The sequence below is a fragment of the Ischnura elegans genome, chromosome 1 (genome assembly GCF_921293095.1).
Source record: "Ischnura elegans chromosome 1, ioIscEleg1.1, whole genome shotgun sequence".
In the NCBI taxonomy this organism is placed as follows: Eukaryota; Metazoa; Arthropoda; class Insecta; order Odonata; family Coenagrionidae; genus Ischnura; species Ischnura elegans.
In genome coordinates, this window is record NC_060246.1 from 106749846 (window position 1) to 106772557 (window position 22712).

Consider the following 22712-nt stretch of genomic DNA (forward strand, 5'->3'; position numbering starts at 1 on the left):
GGTTGTCATTATTGTATTCTCCAATGGAACAGTTGTAGATATTTTGGGTATTGAAGTTGTTAATTTAGGTGTAAGTGGCGTGGTGGAAGGGCTTTCACCCTTATCAACTTCCTTTTCAGTATTATTCAACTGCTCAGGTGTCACATGGATGTCAGTGACTGTTTCAGGTAGAGTTTCCAATGCTGTGGCATCCATCTTAGTCTTTTCTCTGGTTTTGGCCAAGCTTGTGTCCGGTGTAATAGTAGTAATGAGGCCAGTGTTTTGTGGTGTCTCTTGAGTGGATTTTTCGATTTCACCCTCCCCAGTTTCTTGTGTAGGTTTATCTTCCTTCCTTTCATCCTCCCTAAGTGTGGTCTTTTCCAGAATATCTTTAGGTTTTTCAATTCCTGTTTCCAACGACTTTTTGGGTGCATCCTCTATCCTACCGTCCAATATTTCTTTTTGGTCAATTGCAATTTTTTCTGGCTTATCCAACACCTTTTCTTCCTTTTCAGGTTGAACTATTTCTGCTGGAATAACTTTGGGAACATCTTCCAAAGATTCAGGCTTTGAGAGAGGTAAAGATGCCTCCTCTTGAGGGACTTCAGCTTTTTTATGGATAATTGTAGAAAGAACCTCATGATCATACTTCTCCTCAGTACAAACAACTTGTTTGACGTCTAAGTCAACTGTAGTGGGCTCTTTAACAATAGGAGATGCTTCTTCAAAAACTGTATCAAATAATTCTGTTTTTCCACTGGCCAGGATGGTTGGTTTCTCTTGAGTAGCCAATGAGACTTCATCATTTTTATCATCTATTGGGATCACCTTCTCCATTTTAGGAATATCAGTGATGCATTTTTCTCCCTCCTGGCTTCCAGGGATGACTTCTAAAACAGAAATGGCCTCTTGAGGTTCTTTAAATGCCTTAGCGTTAGCCTCCATGGGCTTCTTTCGCTCATCCAGAGGAACATCCTTGATCTCAGGCAATTTTTCCTCAATAATGACTGATTGCTGAGGGATGATATCTGCCTTTGCTTGATCAGTACCTGCCCTTTCAACATTAATTTCAGGAGTGTCCTCTAGAGTCAGTGTCTCATGCATTTCTGCAGCCTGTCTTTTGAGGAAAACACTAGCTTCTTTAGCAGTATCTTCAGTTGGTTTCACAGTGGACATATTTTGTTCTTTATCATCTGGAGTAGTTTCTGAAACTTGAAGGGCTCCCTTTTCACTGATAATAGCAGCAGCTCTTTCAGGCTTAGTCTGAGGACTATCCAAAATATTTTCTTTGGCATCAAAAGGAGATATTTCTTCAACAGTGACTGGTTCCTTGACATCTAAAAGTGTAGCGGCATTTTTGGCAGACTCTGACACAGTTTTGAGTTCCTCCAATTTATCACTTATTATATCCCCACGATGTTCTGCACCAAGCTTTAAAATCTCAATTTCACTCTTCTTAACTGTATCAGTCAGAGGCTTTATAAATTTTTCAGATGCAGTGTCAGATGATGGACTATCTTCTACAATTTTATCAAGCATCAGTTCATCAGGAGTCACCTCAGAAATTTCTAGTGCCTCTTGCCTTGGATACTGCATCTCCCCCTTCCTCTCTACTGGAACCATGGATTCTGATATGTTTTCTTTTGCTTCTTCAGTAAACGTTTCAGACACTGTTAAAGATATATGAGAAATTACATTTTCCTCCGCCTTCTCTGGGACAGGAATCATACTTGGAATAGCCTCCAGATGTTCTGAGGAAATAGTATCAGTCTTCAACTCTCCAAGTTGCATTGTTATGGTTCTCTGAATAGTAGGTGTAACAGAATGAACCCCTTCTTCAGAAATCTCCAATGATTGAGGCTGCTCCATTGCTTCAGTTACTTCCATTGTGCTGTCCTGTGTGATGGTATGTGAAATTTCGAGTGCACTTTGTTCTTGAATATCAATTATGGATTTCATTTCTTGAGGCTTTTCAAAATCTAACACTTTGTCAATAACCCCTTCTGTCATCACTTCTTCCACATGCAAAGGGAACCTCTCTTCAAAGGTTCCCAATGGTTTTTCTTCCATCTGCTCTTTTAATGACAGTTCCACAGGTTTTTCAAACTTCGCATCTTCAGTCTTTTGCTGCCCTATGCCTAAAACATTCTCTCTTGTTTCTTCAGCCTTCATTTCAAGAGAGGCAACATCTTGAAGAGATGCTTTCTCTGTATTAAATAGTTCTTGCTTCAGTTTATCATCCGTTGCTTCCTCAGGAATTACCTGAGTAATTTCCAGTGCAGACTGCTCACTGACTAATTTCACCGCTTTTGTCTTCTTTTTCTTCATCTCTTGAATTGGTTCTTCCTTATCTTCCATTATTGTTTCTTCAATTGTAACTGAAGTTTGAGTATCTAGTATTTGTTGTGCAGTAGCCTTCAATTCTGGTTGTTCTGGTAAATCCTTGATGCTATCAACAGGCAAATACTTATCTGATTCCTTGCCCAATGCCAAAATAATTGGCTTAGCAGCATCAGCTTTTTTGTCAGTAACATTTTCAGTTTCCATTACATCCGCATGGTCTTTCTCAAATTCTTTTACGACTTTCCCTTCAACAGTTGACTCTACAATGACTTCAGACACCTGCAAGGCCCTCATCTTCATCACATGACTCTTTCCCACCGTAGCTGATGGCTTTTCCTCAATAAATTTTTCTTCCTTGACATCAGGTACAATTTCCTCCACTATTAATGATGTTTGCTCATCTTGCGTAGGCTTTGCCTGGGAAAACTTATGGTCTAAAATACCTGCGGATTCTTTTTGGGTATCTTCAGAAGCTAATACTTCTGTGACTTCTAATCCCTCTTTTAACTCTTTATCATCAATCATCTCTGCTTTCCTTGATTTTGGCTTGTCATCCTTCTTTTCGCCCACACTTCTCAAAGATTGAGCTTCTGTAACCTCAATAGCAAGGTGTTCCTGCAATTCTTGCTCTACTTTTTCTTCCTTTAATTTATCAGATTTAATGAATACGGCCTCTTCTCCCACAGTAACATCTTGCACTTGAATTTCTTCGAGTGGGGTTAAGAATACCTTACCCTCCACTCTCTCAGGAGCAATTTCTTTCAACAAATCATTCAATTCTTCTGATGGCCCCATTCCCTCTGTTTCTTTAGCCAATTGAATCAAGACTTCCTCTTCTTGGACAACTTTTTCAATTACCTGAGATGATTTTTTCTTCACTTTCTTTTCTTTTTTCTTGTCTGAAGGAGATTCAGCTGTCATTGTTTCAACCTCATAAACTTTTACTTCATCATCAGAAACTTCAACTGGATATGCGATAGAGGGCTCAAGAGGTTTATCTGTTATTTCCTCAGTTTCTTCCATGGGAAGTTCAAGTTTTAGCTCTTCTACATGAAAACTTGTATCACTTGACATACTTACCCTCTTTGATGTATCAATTTTGATGGCCTCCTCAGATGAAATTTCTTCCTCAACTAATTTATGAATTTTCTTTTTCGTAATCTTCTTTGACTTGGTCTTTTCTTTCGGTGTATCTTCAAGGACGACAGGAATGATGGTTTCTTTGGCTTTGGGCAAGTCACTGACTATTTCAGGAGTTGCCTCATCAACAACATCTTCAATCACAATACCTTCAGAACTAGTTGGCATACCTTCTTCATCAAAGCCTTCAGGAACCTCTTCAATTAACACTCCTCCCTCATCCTCAGGACCTTCAATAGCACCCAAAACCTTGCCTCCACCCATTTTAGTACCTTTTCTTCGGCGAACTACAACTGTTTTCTTACGAATACCTCCCTCAGTTTCTTCAGTCACTGTTTGAACAACCTCCTCACCACCAATCACTGTACGATGTGAGGTGACAACAACTTTCTCTTGTGCAGTCTCTGGCTGTTTAACTGATTCAAATGTAACCCAAGACTCACCAATCATGTCCCCCTTCTCCTCCTCGGACATTACCATGTGTGGCCCCAAAGTGGGGCCAGAGGTGACCATCTGCTGTACTTGATGTGTTACAGTTGTGGTGCTCGTGGCATGTGTTTTTCTGGTTGCGTGATGTTGCTCAGCCACTTGTAGTTCAGGTGCTGTCTCCGCTCCCATTTCATCTGAAATAGTTTTGATAGGTGAATATTTGGTCATCTGGGTCAAACTAGGTGTTATTGTACTTGATGAGATACCAGTGGTGACTGTTGTGGTGGTACTTTCAGTGTGTCCATGTCTTAAAGTTTCAACTGAGTCCATGGTATCCTGTTTAGGGTATTTTTGTGAGCCATATGTTGGTTCTTGTCCAGGTTGATTTTGCTCTGCAGTAATTGTACTTGTAGTGTGCATGTACAAAGAAGAGGTTGTCTCCCCTGATGTGATGGTTTCTAATGGAGAGCGGTGCGGGGGAAAGAATTCCTCGGCAGTTTCATCTGGACCCAAATCCTCTATTAGAGCAGTAGCCACCTCTTTCAAACACTGCCCTTTAGAAGGTGATTTCAATTTATCTGTGGCAAGTGTTTCTGTAGTGACAGTTGTTGTGCTGGTGGTGAGACAAGTTGCTGTATGACTTGGAGATAAAGATGGCAATGAGGAGATATTTGGAGTAGTTTGTGATATTTCATTATCCTTGAGTGTGAGGATGTGCATATTTTCAAATGATTCCTTTGTAGTGAGTGAGTGTTCTTTCCTCTGTGCAATGATATTACTTCCATAAGAAGCATCACTTACCTCTTCCAAATGAGGAGATGATTGGGATGGTGTAAACTCAACAATGGCTTTACTAAAACATGGCTCATGTAGTAACACAGTAGCAACATCCATCAGAGGAAACTCATTAACAGTCTCATCTACCTCAAACAAATTCAATTGGCATTTTGACGTGGTAGATGAAGTGATTGAAACAGATGGCTCAATCACATTGATGCACCTTTCGAACTCAATGACACGATGGTAGCTAAAACCTTCTTCTTCAGATGGACTCAAAGAAATAGGATAATTATTACGATGCAAATCCAATGGAAGGAGATCTTCAAGAATAGCAGCATCAAAATGACTTTCAAGAGTCGATGGAATATTTTTGGAATGAATATCCAAGGGAGAATGTTTATCAACTAGTTGGTGGGAGAATTCTTCCACTGGTCGAAGAGGACCAGAATCTTCAGGTGCAACCTGCCCTTCTCCAGGCAAAAGGGGTGACTGAATAGAGGAAGGAAGGCAAACCAGCTCATTTATTATGTTCTCTTCAGTTATCATTGAAGCTATCCCAACTTCATTTGACCAAACAAACTCTTGGCAATATTCTGGCTTGAATTCATCATCAGCGATGTCCGCCACATGAGGAATAGAAACAGTCACCATGACTTTCTTCTTATCAGTGACAGCAACATTGACTTCATCACTACATACTTCCCTCTCAACAGCAGCATCCACTTTGACTGTGTCTTTTGAATCAACTTTCTTTCTAGGTTTGCCCATCTTAATTACTACTTCCTCCGTAGTAGCTCCCTCAAGAGACATGGGTTTCTTGACTATTTCTTCCGCACTCTCAGGCTTATCTAGAGGTTGTATGGCCTCCGTTTCCTCAATCGACTGCTCAGGAATATCTACTGGGATGTCTTTAATGATTTTTCCTTCGGTTTCCTTCTCAACTATTTCCTCAACTTCCACATCCTCCACAGTATCAACCTTCCTTTTAGGCCTCCTCTTTTTAACTACAACATTCTCTATGGTAGCTTCTTCAAGAGACGTGGGTTTCTCAACTACTTCAACAGCACTCTCTGGCTTATCTAGAGGTTCTATGGCCTCCGTTCCCTCAGTTTGCTGTTCAGGAATATCTACTGGGATCTCTTTAATGATTTTTCCTTCGGTTTCCTTCTCAACTATTTCCTCAACTTCCACATCCTCCACAGTATCAACCTTCTTTTTAGGCCTCCTCTTTTTAACTACAACCTTCTCTATGGTAGCTTCTTCAAGAGACGTGGGTTTCTCGACTATTTCTTCAACACTCTCAGGCTTATCTAAAGGTTGTATGGCCTCCGTTTCCTCAGTCAACTGCTCAGGAATATCTGATGGGATGTCTTTAATGATTTTTCCATCAGTTTCCTTCTCAACTATTTCCTCAACTTCCAAATCCTCCACAGTATCAACCTTCTTTTTAGGCCTCCTCTTTTTAACTACAACCTTCTCTATGGTAGCTTCTTTAAGAGACGTGGGTTTCTCGACTATTTCTTCAACACTCTCAGGCTTATCTAAAGGTTGTATGGCCTCCGTTTCCTCAGTCAACTGCTCAGGAATATCTGATGGGATGTCTTTAATGATTTTTCCATCAGTTTCCTTCTCAACTATTTCCTCAACTTCCAAATCCTCCACAGTATCAACCTTCTTTTTTGGCTTCCTCTTTTTAACTAAGACCTTCTCTATGGTAGCTTCTTCAAGAGATATGGGTTTCTCGACTACTTCTTCAGCACTCTCTGGCTTATCTAGAGGTTCTATGGCCTCCGTTCCCTCAGTTTGCTGTCCAGGAATATCTAGTGGGATATCTTTAATGATTTTTCCTTCGGCTTCTTTCTCAACTATTTCCTCAACTTCCAGATCCTCCACAGTATCAACCTTCTTTTTAGGCCTCCTCTTTTTAACTACAACCTTCTCTATGGTAGCTTCTTCAAGAGATGTGGGTTTCTCGACTATTTCTTCAACACTCTCAGGCTTATCTAAAGGTTGTATGGCCTCCGTTTCCTCAGTCAACTGTTCAGGAATATCTGCAGGGATGTCTTTAATGATTTTTCCTTCGCTTTCCTTCTCTACAATTTCCTCAACTTCCACATCCTCAATAGTATCAACCTTCTTTTTCGGCTTCTTCTTTTTAACCACAACCTTCTCTATAGTAGCTTCTTCAAGAGAAATGGGTTTCTCGACTACTTCTTCAGCACTCTCTGGCTTATCTAGAGGTTCTATGGCCTCCTTTTCCTCGGTCAACTGCTCGGGAATATCTGATGGGATGTCTTTAGTGATTTTTCCTTCGGTTTCCTTCTCAACTATTTCCTCAACTTCCACATCCTCCACAGTATCATCCTTCCTTTTAGGCCTCCTCTTTTTAACTACAACCTTCTCTATAGTAGCTTCTTCAAGAGAAATGGGTTTCTCGACTACTTCAATAGCAATCTCTGGCTTATCTAGAGGTTCTATGGTCTTGGTTCCCTCAGTTAGCTGTTCAGGAATATCGACTGGGATGTCTTTAATGATTTTTCCATCAGTTTCCTTCTCAACTATTTCCTCAACTTCCACATCCTCAATAGTATCAACCTTCTTTTTTGGCTTCCTCTTTTTAACTAAGACCTTCTCTATGGTAGCTTCTTCAAGAGATATGGGTTTCTCGACTACTTCTTCAGCACTCTCTGGCTTATCTATAGGTTCTATGGCCTTGGTTCCCTCAGTTAGCCGCTCAGGAATATCAACTGGGATGTCTTTAATGATTATTCCTTTGGTTTCTTTCTCAACTATTTCCTCAACTTCCAAATCCTCCACAGTATCAACCATCTTTTTGGGCTTCCTCTTTTTAACTACAACCTTCTCTATGGTAGCTTCTTCAAGACATATGGGTGTCTCGACTACTTCTTCAGCACTCTCTTGCTTATCTAGAGGTTCTATTGCCTCTGTTCCCTCAGTCCACAGCTCAGGAACTTCTGATGGGACGTCTTTAATGATTTTTCCCTCGGTTTCTTTCTCAACTATTTCCTCAACTTCCAGATCCTCCACAGTATCAACCTTCTTTTTTGGCTTCCTCTTTTTAACTACAACCTTCTCTATAGTAGCTTCTTCAAGAGACGTGGGTTTCTCAACGACTTCTTCAACACTCTCAGGCTTATCCAGAGGTTGTATGTCCTCTCTTCCCTCAGTCAACTGCTCAGGAATATCTTCTGGTATTATCTCACTGTTTTCTTCTTCTACATCTTCCTCAATAACCTTTGCATCATTTTCTTTCTCGCCCTCACTCAACCTTCTAACATCCTTCCTTTTCTTTCTCTTTTTCTTCTCCTTTTCATTATCATCAATTGTAAATTTTTTTGGTTCTATTTCCTCAGGAACATGTTCTTTATCTTCTGGCTTGAAAACAAGTTCTGTTTCCTGAGTTTTATCCATGTCTTCTTCTGGTCTTTCCTTCACCCATGGTTTCAGTGTAATGGTTTCTGGTTCTGGTATTTCTGGAACACCAGGAATAGGTTTCTTGATTCCTATTGTTTTGTCTTCTGTAGGTGCTGGAGGTTTTCCCTTGCCCATGGGGATCTTTCGCTCCTCTGGCAGATCTTCCACCTTAAATTTTGAAGGTCTTTTCTTTTTAGGTTTCTCTGTATCAGTTGGGATTTCATGAATTTCATCTGGTCTCTCTTCATCTGGCACTTCATCTTCCGGTCCTTCAATGCCTCCCCTATATTTCCCAAGCTGGGGTGCTTCAATTTCTCTTTCAACAGGTTCATCCTTAACTATAACCTCCTCATGTTTAGGTTTCTTAATTAACTTTTCTTCAATCACTTCCTCTCCAGCTGGTTTTTCAGGAATTTTCTTTAGCTTCACACTCTCCTGTTCTACTACTTCTTCTGGAATCTTTCCCTTGCCAATCACAAGCTTTTTCTCTTCAGGCACAATATCTTCCTTTTTCTTTTTTGGTTTACGCTCAGGCCATTCTATTTTTTCGACCTTTTCAAGTTTTGGTCTCTCTAGGACATCATCATCAATTTCAAATTCCTCCAGTTTTGTTTTCGGTTTCTTCTTAGGCTTAAACTTTTCAGGATGTTCCTTTTCATATTTAAGAGCCTCAGCAGTATTGCGACTCAAGTGCCCCTGCTGAGGATAAGCATTTAGCTCAGTTACTTGAATAGGAATTGGTAGCAAAGAAAACTCAACTTCCTTTGCCACTCCCTTTAGACGAACCTTTTCTAATTTTACCTTTGGGACAGATTTCTTCTGAACTGTGACTTTTCGTAACTTAATTTGACAGAAAAGTGGTTTTTCTGGTTCTACTTGCACTACTTGAACCTTTTTAGCATTCATCATTTTTCTTTCGATAATCATTTTCTGCAAAGTAGGCTTGGGCTTCTCAAATGGTTTTGGTGAGTCTTCTGTTTTTTCTTCAACAGACTCAGGTACTGGACTAACTTCCCCAACCTCATCAGCCTTCTTGATTATTTTCTTCTTTTTCTTAACCACCTTCTTCACACCATCAATGACTTCCTCTTCAACACTAGGTTTAGCTTCTGCAGGAGTTTCTTCTTCTTCTGGTGATTCTGGAACTTCCTTGGGTTTCTCCTCTATTTCTACGGGTTTCTTGGGAACCTTCTTTTTGCGCTTAGGTGCCTCCTTAACTTCTGTTTCAAGTATCTCTACCTTCTCTAATGGTTCTTCCTTTTCTTCTGCCTTTTCAACCCCTGGTTTCTCCTCTGGAATAACTTCTACCTTCTCTTCCTTGACCTTTTCTTCCTCAGTCTTATGAACCTTTGGCTTCTTCTTCTTTTTAGGAGCCTCCTTGACTTCAACCTCTGAGACAGAAACCTTTTCCTCTGGGATTTCTTTCTCAACACCTTCCTCAGTCTTTTGTTTTTCCTCTGGAAGAATTTCAGCCTTCTCTTCTTCCACCTTTTCTTCAACATCCTCAGCCTTTTTTATTGGCTTCTTCTTTTTCCTTGGTGCCTCCTTAACCTCTGTTTCATGTATCTCCACCTTCTCAAGTGTCTCTTCCTTTTCTTCCGCCTTTTCAACCTCTGGTTTCTCCTCAGGTATTACTTCTACCTTCTCCTCCTCGACCTTTTCTTCCTCAGTCGTAGGAACCTTTGGCTTCTTCTTTTTAGGAGCCTCCTTTATTTCAACCTCTGAGACAGAAACCTTTTCCTCTGGGATTTCTTTCTCGACACCTTCGTCAGTCTTTAGTTTTTCCTCTGGAAGAATTTCAGTCATTTCTTCTTCCACCTTTTCTTCAACATCCACACCAGTTTTAATTGGCTTCTTCTTCTTCTTTGGTGCCTCCTTAACCTCAGTTTCATGTATCTCCACCTTCTCAAGTGGCTCTTCCTTCTCTTCTGCCTTTTCAACCTTTGGTTTCTCCTCTGGAACAACTTCTACTTTCTCTTCCTCAACTTTCTCCTTCTCAGTCTTAGGAACTTTTGCCTTCTTCTTCTTTTTAAGACTCTCCTGGACTTCTGTCTCTACCATATCCACTTCAATTTGATCCTCTTGTATTGTTAGTTTTTCTAGTGTCACAGTATCACTGTCAAGCTCTACCTGTTTTACACTTGCATGTACTGATTTATCATCAGAATTAAGTTCTCTTAATGTTCCAGGTGCAATTTGCTCTAAATCATGAGTTTCAGTAATAGCCACCCCAATTGATTCTACTTCTTTTGAAGCATACTTTTCCTCGATTGCTAATGGTTTGTATTGTTCTGCTGTTTCACGCACATCTTGCAGTTGAGTGACTGCTATATGCGATCCTGGTACATCAAATGATGCCTTAGATTCTAAAGGGAAACTGAAATTCTCAAGGGGATGGACAGCATCAACTACGCAAGGCTCAGCTGTTTCAATTGTCTCGATTTCTAGGAGTTTTGGCTGCAATTCCTGTTTATTATATGATTTAATATTAAGATCTGTTACATAGTCAATTGCTTCCATTTGCTCACCAGAGGCAGCTACTGAACTAACTACATCATGAGACGCCTTCTCCTTCTTGGGGAATTTGTATTCTGATATATTTCCAGTTTGTTCCTGAGCTACAAGCTCTTCCGTCATAACAGTGTTCTTAAGGTCTATACTAGAGCTTGCCTGCATTGTTCTCTTTGTCTCCATAATTTTCATTTCTCCAGTTGACTCTCCAAGTTGCTGCTCTTCAGTGAGAGCGATGTCAACTGGTATAATGAAGGATGAGGCTTCCACCAACTTATGCATCGCCATAGCTGGTATAAAACCAGGTTCCTCTCTTGCCTGAGGCAATTCAGTGATGGCCACCTGTCTTTGAATGATCTCTGGTCTAGATTCAGCTGTGGTATTTTTGTTCAAATCAGCCATGAAAGCCACCCCTTGCTCAATCATTTGTTCCTCAGTAACAGCTACATTCGAGGGAATAAAACTAGCAGATGCTTCGACACTAGACACTGCCTTTTCATCTTCTAATTTCACAATACCCTCTTCCACCAATGTCACCTGACTCTCAGCAAGTAATCTAGTTTCAATGTTTTTCTTTCCTTCAAAAGTTTGTGATTCACCTTTAATAATGAACTCTTCTGCATTTACGTGAACATCAGGCTCAAAAACTAGGGTGGCATCCATTGTGGTCATTCCTGATTTTGCCATTGCACTTGAATCTAGTCTGGGCAAGAGTAGATCACCAGTGCTTAACTGAGTTATAGCCTCTTCTTTCATGGCAACTTGTTGGGGTACAATGTTAGATTTGGCTAGGAATTGTTTTTCATGGCTTTCAGGAGTAAATTCAGAAGCCAGCTGATTCGACTCAAACTGTTCAGTTATAGCAACTTCCTTGGGCAATGTAAGGATTTTTAACTCCGCCATTCCTGTCTTGGCCCCAGGTGCAACAATAGACATTACTGAATCCTGAGATTGAGTTTGTTCCGTGACTGCAGCTATTTGCTCATTTATGGAGAAGGTTGCTGATTTTGATTGCTGAACACCACAAACATTGAATTCAGCAATATGCTGTTCACATTGCACTTCAGACTGTTCCACTACAGTAATTGGAGTAAATGCAGCAGCAGCATTGATGCACTTACTCATTCGTGCCTCTTCCAAGCTACCAGATGCCTCTTGAGTGATCTGTTCCTCCACTACAGCCACCGAGGAAGTTGTGATACCTTCCTCAGCAATAGCTTTAACAGGCTCTTTGAGGCATGACAAAATTGATGCGGTGTCCTGAGCAGTCTCATGCTGAGTTATATATGCTTCATTGGTGACCATTTCTGAATTTGCAACTTGTTTATCCTCTGTGGTATACTGGATATAACTCGACTGATTCTCTACCATGGTGTCCTCTGTGATGGCTACATTTCTGCTAATTACGCTAACTTTAGCATCGACTTTAGCTGGAATTAATTCACTCAAGAATCCAACAACATTGTCACTAGATTCACAAAGTGATGTCAAAGAAATTACCTCACCTTTGATATCTGCACTTTTTAAAGAGGGGAGCTGAACAGGGGAATGTTCTAATCCGCTTACAGACTGCTCGGGGATAACACTATCTACCACAGCTACTTTCAATGCACTGAGCTCTGAGCTAGCCTGCTGAGACTGGTAATTCTCTTGCTTAGGCTTGAAGGGGGACACATCCTCACTTACCTGTCGTTCTTCAGCCACTGCAGCAGAAAATTCAGTGAATTGAGGAGTAGCCTCAAATGATTTGAGGGTATCTACTTCTTGAATGTCCTTGATATCCTGATGAGATTCAATTTCTCCTACCTGAGCAGCTATCTGAAGGATGAGGTCAACTTTAGCAGTGGCCCCTGTAGTTTTTTCAATAGACAATGAAGTACAATCTTGACTGGCTAGCGTTTCCTCAGTAACAGCTACTTCTTTCGATACCAAATTAGGCCCAGCATGTGCATATGGTTGAATTTTATGTTCATTTATATCTCCTGTATTTTCATTCAAAACAGATGCAGCGATAACAGCAGTAGGTAATCCTGTTACTGTTGGTGAGGCAAACTTTTCTTGGCCTATCTCAGACACAAGTTTTCCCACATTCTCCTCAGCTAAGACAAGAGACTGATTAACTGCGGTGTTAGAAACTACCTCAGGGTTTGCCTTAATTTCTTTGGAAGCTATGAAAGTGGCTACATCTAACTTACCAACATTGTATTCAGTTTGAGACTCTTCCACTAATGCAACTTGCTTGTGGGAATAATCAACTGGAATGGCTACACCTCCAGTTTTTAAAGGATGAACTGAAAGGTCTTCAGCAGAAACACCTACAATTGGCTGATCTGTGAGCACCACACCTCTTTCATAGTGCACGTCTTCCTTCGCCTGCCTCTCATTAGCAACATACTGTATATCTAAAGGAACTGCGGCTAAATGACTAACATCCTCTCTGACATCAATACTTTTGTTCTCCTCGTAGGAGACGGATGCCTCACACTGAGTTACTTTTAAGGATAAAGACGCCTCTTTTTCTGACTCTTCAATCTCAGTTTCAGACACAACTATACTACCAAGCAATTCATGGCTGACTGACCCAACTCTTTCTTGAGGATGCTCAACATCAATCTTCTTTAATGCATCTTCAGTAATTACCTCCTGAACAGAGGTTACAGGTTTTCCATAAATAATTTCAGTTGATGCCTGCTTCAAATCCAGTGTTTCACTGATTAAAACATTCTCTTTCTGACTTGACTGCACTTCGACAACATTTATTCCAAAGTTAACGAGCTCAAAGTTGACACCAGCCATCCCATAGTCTGGTATGGTTTCCGGTATTGCATACTTACCTTCTTTTTCACAAGTAGTAGCCTCATATACAGTCATTGCTGCAGATGTACTAGAAATTATACCGAATGTTGCTTGTTGTGATCGTGTAACCTCCTGAGAAGTGTCATAGGTCCCTGCCCCTTCCCCCGCAACCGCCTCCTCCCTCGATATAGCTTCATATGGTAGTATGTCAATTGTTGGGTGTTGTTTTGAAACAGGTGGCAAAACAACATACTCACCTTCCCTATCTTCTGGCTGCACTTCAGTGACAAGGAGAAGATTTTTCTCCTCCTCAACTGACACACCAACTTTCTTCGTGTCTGGACGGGCAAGTCCTGGGAGAACTGCTTCCAATTCTCCAGGACTCGCTTCCGTCACTTGTAGCCCATGTCTTTGGGTTGGTATTGCTTGCTTTGCTGTGTCAGTTTGCGGTGTTGCTGCATCAAAGGGAATCACACCTTGATCTGTAACTACCTCACTCTTCAAAGCAACCTCCCTAAGAATAACATCTGGAGATGCCATGACTTCAGTAGCTAACATAGCACTAAAATCTGATAATTCCTTCTCCTCCCCAATCACTTCTGTAACCAATAAACTCTTATCTTCAAGAAAAGTAAGCTCAGCTCTCGATTTATCTGGTTTCAAGTCCTCTTTCAAAATACCTGCGCTCTGCCCTGTTACTACTTCCGAAAGCGTCACTACCTCCTGGCCACCTAATGCTACATTTGGTAACGCAGAATGCTTTTCGGGTGCATCCTTTGAGGTGTAAGCTCCTTCACGGTCATCTGCAATAACTTCTGAAATTGTAACAACTCTTTTTTCTTCAAAACTCAGGTCTGCAGTTTTAGTTTCAGGATGAAAAACAGTTTCAAAACTACCTTCGCATTCACCAGCAGTAGGTTCAGAATGCATCAAACCCTCAAGAGGAATTTGTTCAGGTCTAGCTTGGACACTCACTGGAGTATCATCAGGAATTTCTGTTATTCCTAACCTGAGATCTGCTTCACTTATTTCTGCAACTTCTCTTCCAGAGACTTCAGTTTTAGCTACACCTTCCAGAGGTTTTTGTGGAAACAGATACTCTCCTTCTTTGTCTTGGGTTGAAACTTGCAAGATACTTGCAATTCGTTGCTCCTCAAAGTTTACTTCTGCACTCTTACCAGAAGGTTTAAACTTGTCAGTAAAAATTCCTTCAGATTCATTTACTACCCTTTCGGAGACTACCACACCTTCCATGACACTTTGGAGAGTTTGAGCTGTTTCTTTAAGGGGAGACTCTCTTTTAACCTCTCCAATGTGTGTCTCAGACATAACCTCTGTTTGCTCCAAGTATTTCTGACTAACTATTTCTTTATGTGCAGCATATGTACTAGGCATCTCCATCTTCTTCAGGGCTTCTTCCTTATCTTCTGGAATTATTTGAGTAACACTCACACTTCTTCCCTCTTCAAAAGTCATTTCAGCACTGGATTTTACTAATACTGGTTGTCCTTTAAATTCTACTTCTTTTTCTGATGATGTAGTAACAGAATGTATAATATGCTCAAATGGCACTTGTTCAGATTTTGCGTGCATTCCCTCTGGCTTCATTTTGGCCTCTGATTCCTCAACAACTGACTCTGTCATTACTTCAGACTTAACTGCTACCTCATGGCCAGTAATACTAGGCATTGCTACGGAGCTTTTTGGTCCAGCTACAGAATATTCACTTTCCTTATCCTCAGTAAAAACTTCTGTGACTGTAATGCTTTTCCCTATTTCTGTAAATCCTATTTCAGCACTACGAGTTTCTGGCTTGAAAACCCCAGAAAATTCCTTTTCTTTCTCAGCTATAACTGGTTCTGAACTAACTATACTCTCAAAAGTTGACTGCTGTTCCTGCGCAGTAGCACTTGGAACCTTGTCCTTAACTGGCAATATCTCAAGACCTTGAGCTGTTATAACTTCTTCCATTTGAGCTATTTCTCTACTGGATACTTCTGGGAGTGCTACACGACCCTCTGGAGCCGTAGGTAACACATATTCTTCCTCGCGATAACCTGTTCTGACTTCAGTTACCATGACACTCCTGCCTTCTTCAAATGACAATCCTGCAGTTTTTGCATTAAATGGAGTGCCTGCAACAAAGCTACCTTCCTTTTCTTGAACTAAAGGTTCACTTGACATAATGCTCTCAAATGTCAGATTCTCTGAAACAGCTTGGGCACTTTTCGGAGCCAGAGTTGGCACACCTTCAGTCGCTTGGTAACCAGTTGTGACCTCGGTTGTTTCTGCTATTTCTTGTCCATCTAAAGCTAGCCCTGAAATTGCTTTTTTAGCCTCTGGAATGTCTAAAGATGGTAATTGGCCTTCTTTGTAATCCATAGAAACCTCAGTCACAATAGTAGTTTTCTTCCCCTCCTCAAAGCTTATTTCAGCACTTTTTGTGGCGGCAACAAATTTACCAGTGAATTCACTTTCCATCTCATGGCCTGTTTCTTCTGTGACTGTAATACTTGATGAGGTTTCATGTGTTTCAACTGCAGATTGCGCAGCTGTAGGTGTAATCTCTTCCATATCTTTTGTAGCTAAATGGGAAAGTGTTTCCGTCTGTTCAACAACTTCATGGCCTACAACATCCGGCAGAGCTTGACCCTCACGTGGACGTAATGGCTCCACGTAAGAACCCTCCTTATCTTGAGTGATGACATGTGTCACAGTAACACTTCTTCCAAGTTCATAGTTCATACCTGCTGTTTTTCCTTCCATTTTCAGTTCCTGAACACCTTCTCTTTCCTTTTCTGAAATAACAGCTTGGGTTAAAATCAAGCTTTCAAATGGTAACTGCCCTGGTTTTGCTTGAGTTTTGCTCGGTAATACAGTTTCAAAATCTTTCACATTGATACCCACAACCACCTCAGTTGTTTCAGCTGCTTCTTGGCTCGGAATACCAGGGTGAGCAATTTGCTCTTCTGGCTTTTTACAATCAATAAATTCACCTTCTTTATCTTCAACCATGACTGATGAAGTTGAAACAATTCCATGACCTTCTTCAAGACTCACTCCAGCCATCTTCTTCTCAGGCACGAATTTACCAGTAAATTCTCCCTCTTTTTCACCAACTGATGCCTCAGTCAACACGATACTTTCATAGGGAAGCTGCCCATACTTAGCCTGAGCAGAATCCATTGGTGTGTCTTTTAGATTTTCCACTCCTACACTTGAAAGAACTTCTGATTTTTCTGCAACAATGTGGCATGTTAGGCTGGGCTGAGCAAATTTCCCTTGAGGTGTAATAGCAACCTCATGCTCCTCTTCTTTATCTTGGGTGATAACTTCTGAAACGGAAATTGTTTTTCCTTCTTCAAAAGCCATTTCAGCAGTTTTTCTTTCCGGTACTTTTTCCACAAAATCTCCTTCCTTTTCTTCAGAGGCTGTCACTGATTGCACCAATCCTTCAAATGGTACTGATTCAGCTACTGCTATGGCTTCATGGAAAATTTCAGATGTTACTTCAGCCAAGCTGGATTGTGCTGTTACTACCTCAGTTTTCATGGCTACTTCATGAGCGGATATATCTGACTTGGCAACCTTTCCTTCAGGTCTTTCCAAATGATCATAAATATTTTCTTTATCCTCAGTAGTAACTTCCATAACAGACACAACTGTTCTGGTCTCAAGAACTATTTCTGCACTCTTTGAATCTGGTATTATCCTGTCCTTCAACAATCCTTCAGCTTCACTGGGACTCGTTTCTGATTGAACCAAAGCTGATAGAGGCATTGCTTGTGGTGTTGCATACGATTCTTTTGCAGTAATTGGTTGAGTGAACTCTTCAGCGGTAGTACCGGTAATTATTTCAGTTTTTTCAGCAATTTCTTGTCCAGAGATATGAGGTTGAGCAACTTTAGATGATGGCTGATCAGAAACAGGTATTAAACCTTCTTTGTAATCCAAAACAACCTCGGAAGTAACCCCTACTCCACCCATGGTCTCCTCCAAAGAAATTTCCACTTGCTTGGCCTCAGGTTTAATCAAATCCTTCATTGCTCCTTCTACTTCTCCAGCTGTGGTTATACTTGCTTCCAGACTTCTAAAAGGAATTTGTTCCTGCTTCGCAACCGCTTCCTCTCTCAATCCATGATCTACATTTCCTACTGAGTACTCTGCCACCACTTCTGTTTTCTGTGGCAATTCATGAGGAGCAAGTAAGTCTGACAGAGCTAATCCTGTCTGGGGAAGTTCAAAAGCTGAAAATTTCCCTTCTTTATCCTCAGTTGTGATTTCAGTTACTGCTACACTCTTAGTAGTTTCAAATTCCATAGCAGCAGTAATACCTTGAGGACGTGGAGTTTCTTCAAAAATCCTCTCCTTTTCTGCAAATCCTGTTTCTGTAAGCACCAGACTTTCAAATGGTAACTGATGAGGTTGTGCTTTAGCACTCACTGGGGTGTCAATATCCACTTTTCCCAAGCCATACTGAGATGCTATTTCCATTTTCTGTGCTATTTCCTGAGCTGTGACATCAGGGAGAGCATGTCCTTCAACTGGCATTATTGGAGATAGATAATCAGATTCTTTATCATGAATAGTTACTTGCATTACATTTACACTCCTTTCAATTTCAAATTCAAGTTGTGCCATCTTATTTTCAACCTTAAATTTTTCATCATATTTTCCCTCCCGCTCTTGCACCAATGCTTCCATTTGTACTATGCTCTCAAATGGGATTTGGTCAGCAGTTGCAACTTCTGAGGCTGTTTCAAATGGCTTCACATCTTTTGTCTGAGATGCTGCAATGACCTCCATCTTCTGAGCAACTTCTTGTGTGAGCACTTGCGACTTGGCATATTTTCCTTCTGGCTTCTCTTTGGCAACATATTCCCCTTCTTTATCATCTACTATGACTTCAGAAATAGAAAGAACTTTTCCTTCTTCAAAAATTACTTCAGCATTTTTCCCATCAGGCTTCATTTTTTCGGAAAATATTCCTTCTCTTTCTATAGATTTTGTCTCAGCCATGATAACACTTTCAAAAGGTAGGGGAGCAAGATTAGCACTGGCTGCCTCAGGTTTTAGCCTTTGGAGTTCTGATACACTAATTTCAGATATAATTTCAGTTTTCTGGGCTACTTGCTGCCCAATTATATCTGTTTGCGCAGTTTTTTCCTCAGGAATTTCAGGAGAGGACATTAACTCTTCTCTGTCATCTGGTAAAATTTCTATAACTGTTATGCCTTCATCCATAGAATCAAAAGTTGTTGCCGCAGTGAAGATATCTGGCCTAAAATCAGGTCGATAATCACCCTCCCTTTCTCTTACCATTGTTTCACTTAAAATCAGACTTTCAAACGGAATGTGATCCAGTTTGGCCTCACTTTGCTTAGGTTTGTCAGAGATGATATCTCCTATTCCAAGGTCAGTAGAAACTTCTGAAATTACAGCAACTGGATGATTATCAGTCAAATCTGACTGAGCTCTTCTTTCAGCTGGAGAGTCCTTTGGATGATAAGTGCCTTCCTTATCCTCAATTACAATTTCTGTGACTTCCATTAATGTTGAGCCACCCTCCTCTAAACCTATCACAGCAGTTTTACTTTCAGGCTTTGTATCACCTTCAAATACACCTTCTTTCTCTACAATTGAATGCTGAGATAGCACAGCACATTCCAAACCAGTTTGCTCAGGATAAGCAGTACCTTTATCAGGAGATGATCTATCGAAAGCATCAACAGACATTCCTGCAACTATTTCCTCTTTCATAGCTACTTCATGACTTTCAATGTCAGGGATGATAACTTTCTTACCTGACGGAGTTTCTTCTGATGAGAAATCAACAGTCCTATTCTCAGTTATAACTTCTGTTACATTTAATCCAGTTTCCATGTCTACCTTTATTTCAGCCATCTTTTTCTCAGGAATTATAGCTTCTTCCATAATCCTCTCTCCTTCTCCAGGTGCCATCTCTGTGATAAGCAGCTCAGTTAATGGTTCACTCATGGGCTTAGCTTGCCCTCTCAGGGGTTCCTCATATTTCAAGTTACCCACACCTGTTTCGGGTACAGTTTCACTTTGGATGGCGACTTCATGGCTGGGAATCACTGGAACAGCACTAGATTCTTTTGGATGCTCATACCCACTATACTCAGCCTCAGTGTCATGTGTCAACACTTGAGTGACAGATACACCCTCTAAACCTTCTCCTAACTCAACAACTGCCTTCTTCTTGTCTGGCTGAACATCTAGAGGCAATTCACCTTCCCTTTCACCATGCTGTGAATGAGTGACCATGATGCTCTCAATAAGAGTATGTTCAAACTTTGCCAAACCCAGCTGAGGGATTTCATCTGGCATTGGAATTTCACTGGTATCAACATTTACTTCTGATTTTATAGCTACCCTCTTCACTGTCACTTCTGGTGATGCAAAACACTCTCCAGGTTTGGTTGGTTCTTTGTATTTTCCCTCTTTGTCCTCGGTGATTACTTCAGTGACAGTAAGGCTTTCTTCAGGCAGGAATGTTAATCCAGCAGTTCTTTGATCAGGAACTGTTTTCGGTTTATGATCTAATAAACTCTCACCAACCACAGCTTCCTCAATGACTGTCTCACAAAAAGCCTCATGGCTTTGCTTAGCTTGATTTTCCAATGGCTTATCTTTAAGTAGTGAGCTCGCCATACCCTCCGGCAATGTTTCTTCTACCACAGCAGTTTGTAAAGCATGACTGGGGGCCAATTTTCCTTTGTGAGACTCAGGCAAATCATAGACTGGGAACATTTCTTCTTTTTCTCCTGTTTCTGTCTGGATTATGCTTAAACCACTCAATGGATTAAAGCCTTCTTCAATTTGGCATGGCAATGGCTTTTCAACATCAACTAAACTACTTTCCTTCTCTTGCATGTGAACCACTGATATTTCTTTAGCCTCGTATGTTTCAACAACCGGAACTGCTTCATCAGTACGGTAGCGTAAAACTTGAGAAAATTCTCCAGGGAAATCTCCAGTTTCGATCTGTGACACTGCAATTGATTCTTCAGGTCGAATACTACTTTCTGCTTTTACTGCCACGGGAGCTTTGAGAGGTGTGAATTCCCCTTCAGAATCTTGAACAACTGGTTGGGAAATACCAGATGTTTCCAGGCAAATCATTGATGTAACAGCTTTTTTACCCTCTGGACCAGAATCAATTGAGAGCATCCCTTCCTTTTCGGTGGCCATTGTTACAGCTGTAACAGTAGACTCTTGCTCAAGGAACTCTACATCAACTGTCTTCACCTCACACTTCAGTTCCTGCAGCTCCGTTTCTTTGTCATGAGATGATACCACAGTCACAGTAACACCTTCAGTGAGGGCCAATTCGCTTGTTGCTTGAGAAACTTCTGGTTTCTCTTTTGTAGAAAACTCTTCTTCTTTTTCACTGGTTTTCACCTCTGATACAACGATGGTTGAATCTCCAAAGGCAGTCAATGCTAATCCAGCTTTGTGAGTAGGGGGGAGACGACCAGGAACATAGTCACCCTCTTTTTCTGGGGCAAATGTTTCTTCCTTCACTGGCAAACGCCTTTGTGCTGATATGGCTTCTGTAGCAGCTTCAGTGGCTACAAAAAGCTCTGGATGATATTTCCCTGGTTTAGTCTCAGCAAAAACTTCACTCACTTGAATTGGCTCAGCTGATGGAAGCCGAACACCAGGATATGCAGCAACAGGCTTAGATTCTGATAGCTGTCCTTCAAAGTCTGCTTCAGTAACTTCAGTAATTTCAAGCCCTTCTCGAGGTAAAATTCGAGTTTCAGCATGCTGACCTCGTCTTTCATGGACAGAGCATGTCTCAGTTACATTATCTCCAGCCAAAGTTTCACTTATGAGCAAACTTTCACTGAGAACTAATGTTTTAGATGCCTCAAAAGTAGATGGTTTAAAAGTAGTATCAAAGCTTCCAGGCAAAGTATTTATATCAGGTTCACTTACTTGATAAGGCTCAATCGTATCAATTGATTGTGCTGCTTTTACACTTTCAGGCAAAGTTCCAGGAATTGCCTGACCTTCTCTTTCCCCAATTTCCAATTGCTGTTCCGTAAATGCTTGGCATGTCAACAGACTCATGGTGGCTTGCTCCCTTAAACTGTCTCCAGTGAGTATTTCTGCCGCAAAGGTTTCAGGAACAGACTCCACATACTGTGATGGAGTTCTGTACGGTAACCTACTTTCTGGTTTTTCTTGCAATGGTTTGAATTCTCCTACTTGCTCTTCTTCAATCATTTCAACATCCTCATTTGGTAACTTTGCTTTCAGTATCCTCTTTACTTTCTTTTTCCTTTCGCCAACTATCTCAACTTCTACTTCCTCCTCTGAATCTTCCTTCACTTGCTTTTTGACTGCCTTCCCTGATTTTCTTACCCTTACTTCCTTGCCAACCTGCTTACTCTCTACAATGACTTCATCCTGTTCCATACTTTCTCTTCTCCCTTTGTCCACCACAGCTGTTTCCTCAGGGGCAGTGTCATCTGTTATTTCTGTGATCGTGACCATTTCTTCATCTTTACGAAGAGGATGTTTTGTCTCTATCTGTCTGGCAGCTCTAGTTTCTTCATGGGTTGTTGTTTCTGTAAGTATGGCAATGTGCATGTGTCACTTGAACTTGTAGCATGACATGCATATTTTAATTGTTGGGTGTAAAATGATTACTGACCCAGATGAAATTGTTTATTGATTGATAATTTCATATTTATACATTCCAATGTTGAGTTGCTGATATAACCTCATGGATGCTGTTAGTTTAATTGAAAGCTGCTGAATATGTATTTATGGCGCATAGTGAAGAAGAATGTTAGTGGGCGCAAGGTTTTGTCTGTTAAAAAATATGTACATACATCTGTATTCATGTTTTTACATTTTTAAATTATTAGTTTCTCATACCTTTAAATACCCAATACCCAATTTAAGAAAATTTAGCTGTACCTCTGCGGTTAACTTGAAAAAGAATCTCAGCCACATCCTTAAGAATGAGACTAAATGTTCAATATAAAATTTCATTAACTCATCGCTACTCAAAGATTTATTTTAGAGAAAAGTTTCTATTTAAAATTTTTATTTTAAATTGATAATAAAGAGAAAGTAAATATCCTCATATTTGAAAAGCCAAAATATTTTCAGACAATGTACCCATAAAACAGCTTTACTTAAAGCTATGTAATGCAAATAACAATAATTTCTCAAAATGGAAATAACTTTTAACGGTTTATATATAAATATTCATGAAATAACATGCATGCTTTAAGGAGCTGAAGGGTCTGAATTATATT

At 40.5% G+C, this 22712-nt stretch overlaps 1 protein-coding gene across 2 annotated transcripts in view; it reads right to left on the reverse strand.

Moving 5' to 3' along the window:
• The window catches only part of LOC124167682 (titin-like), a 97851-nt gene that overhangs the window by 44731 nt on the left and 30408 nt on the right, over positions 1-22712 (reverse strand). For both annotated transcript variants that reach the window (XM_046545679.1, XM_046545671.1), the window contains exon 17: positions 13671-22013. In XM_046545679.1, the coding sequence (XP_046401635.1) occupies positions 13671-22013 (8343 nt within the window). The remainder of the gene's footprint in view (positions 1-13670; positions 22014-22712) is intronic.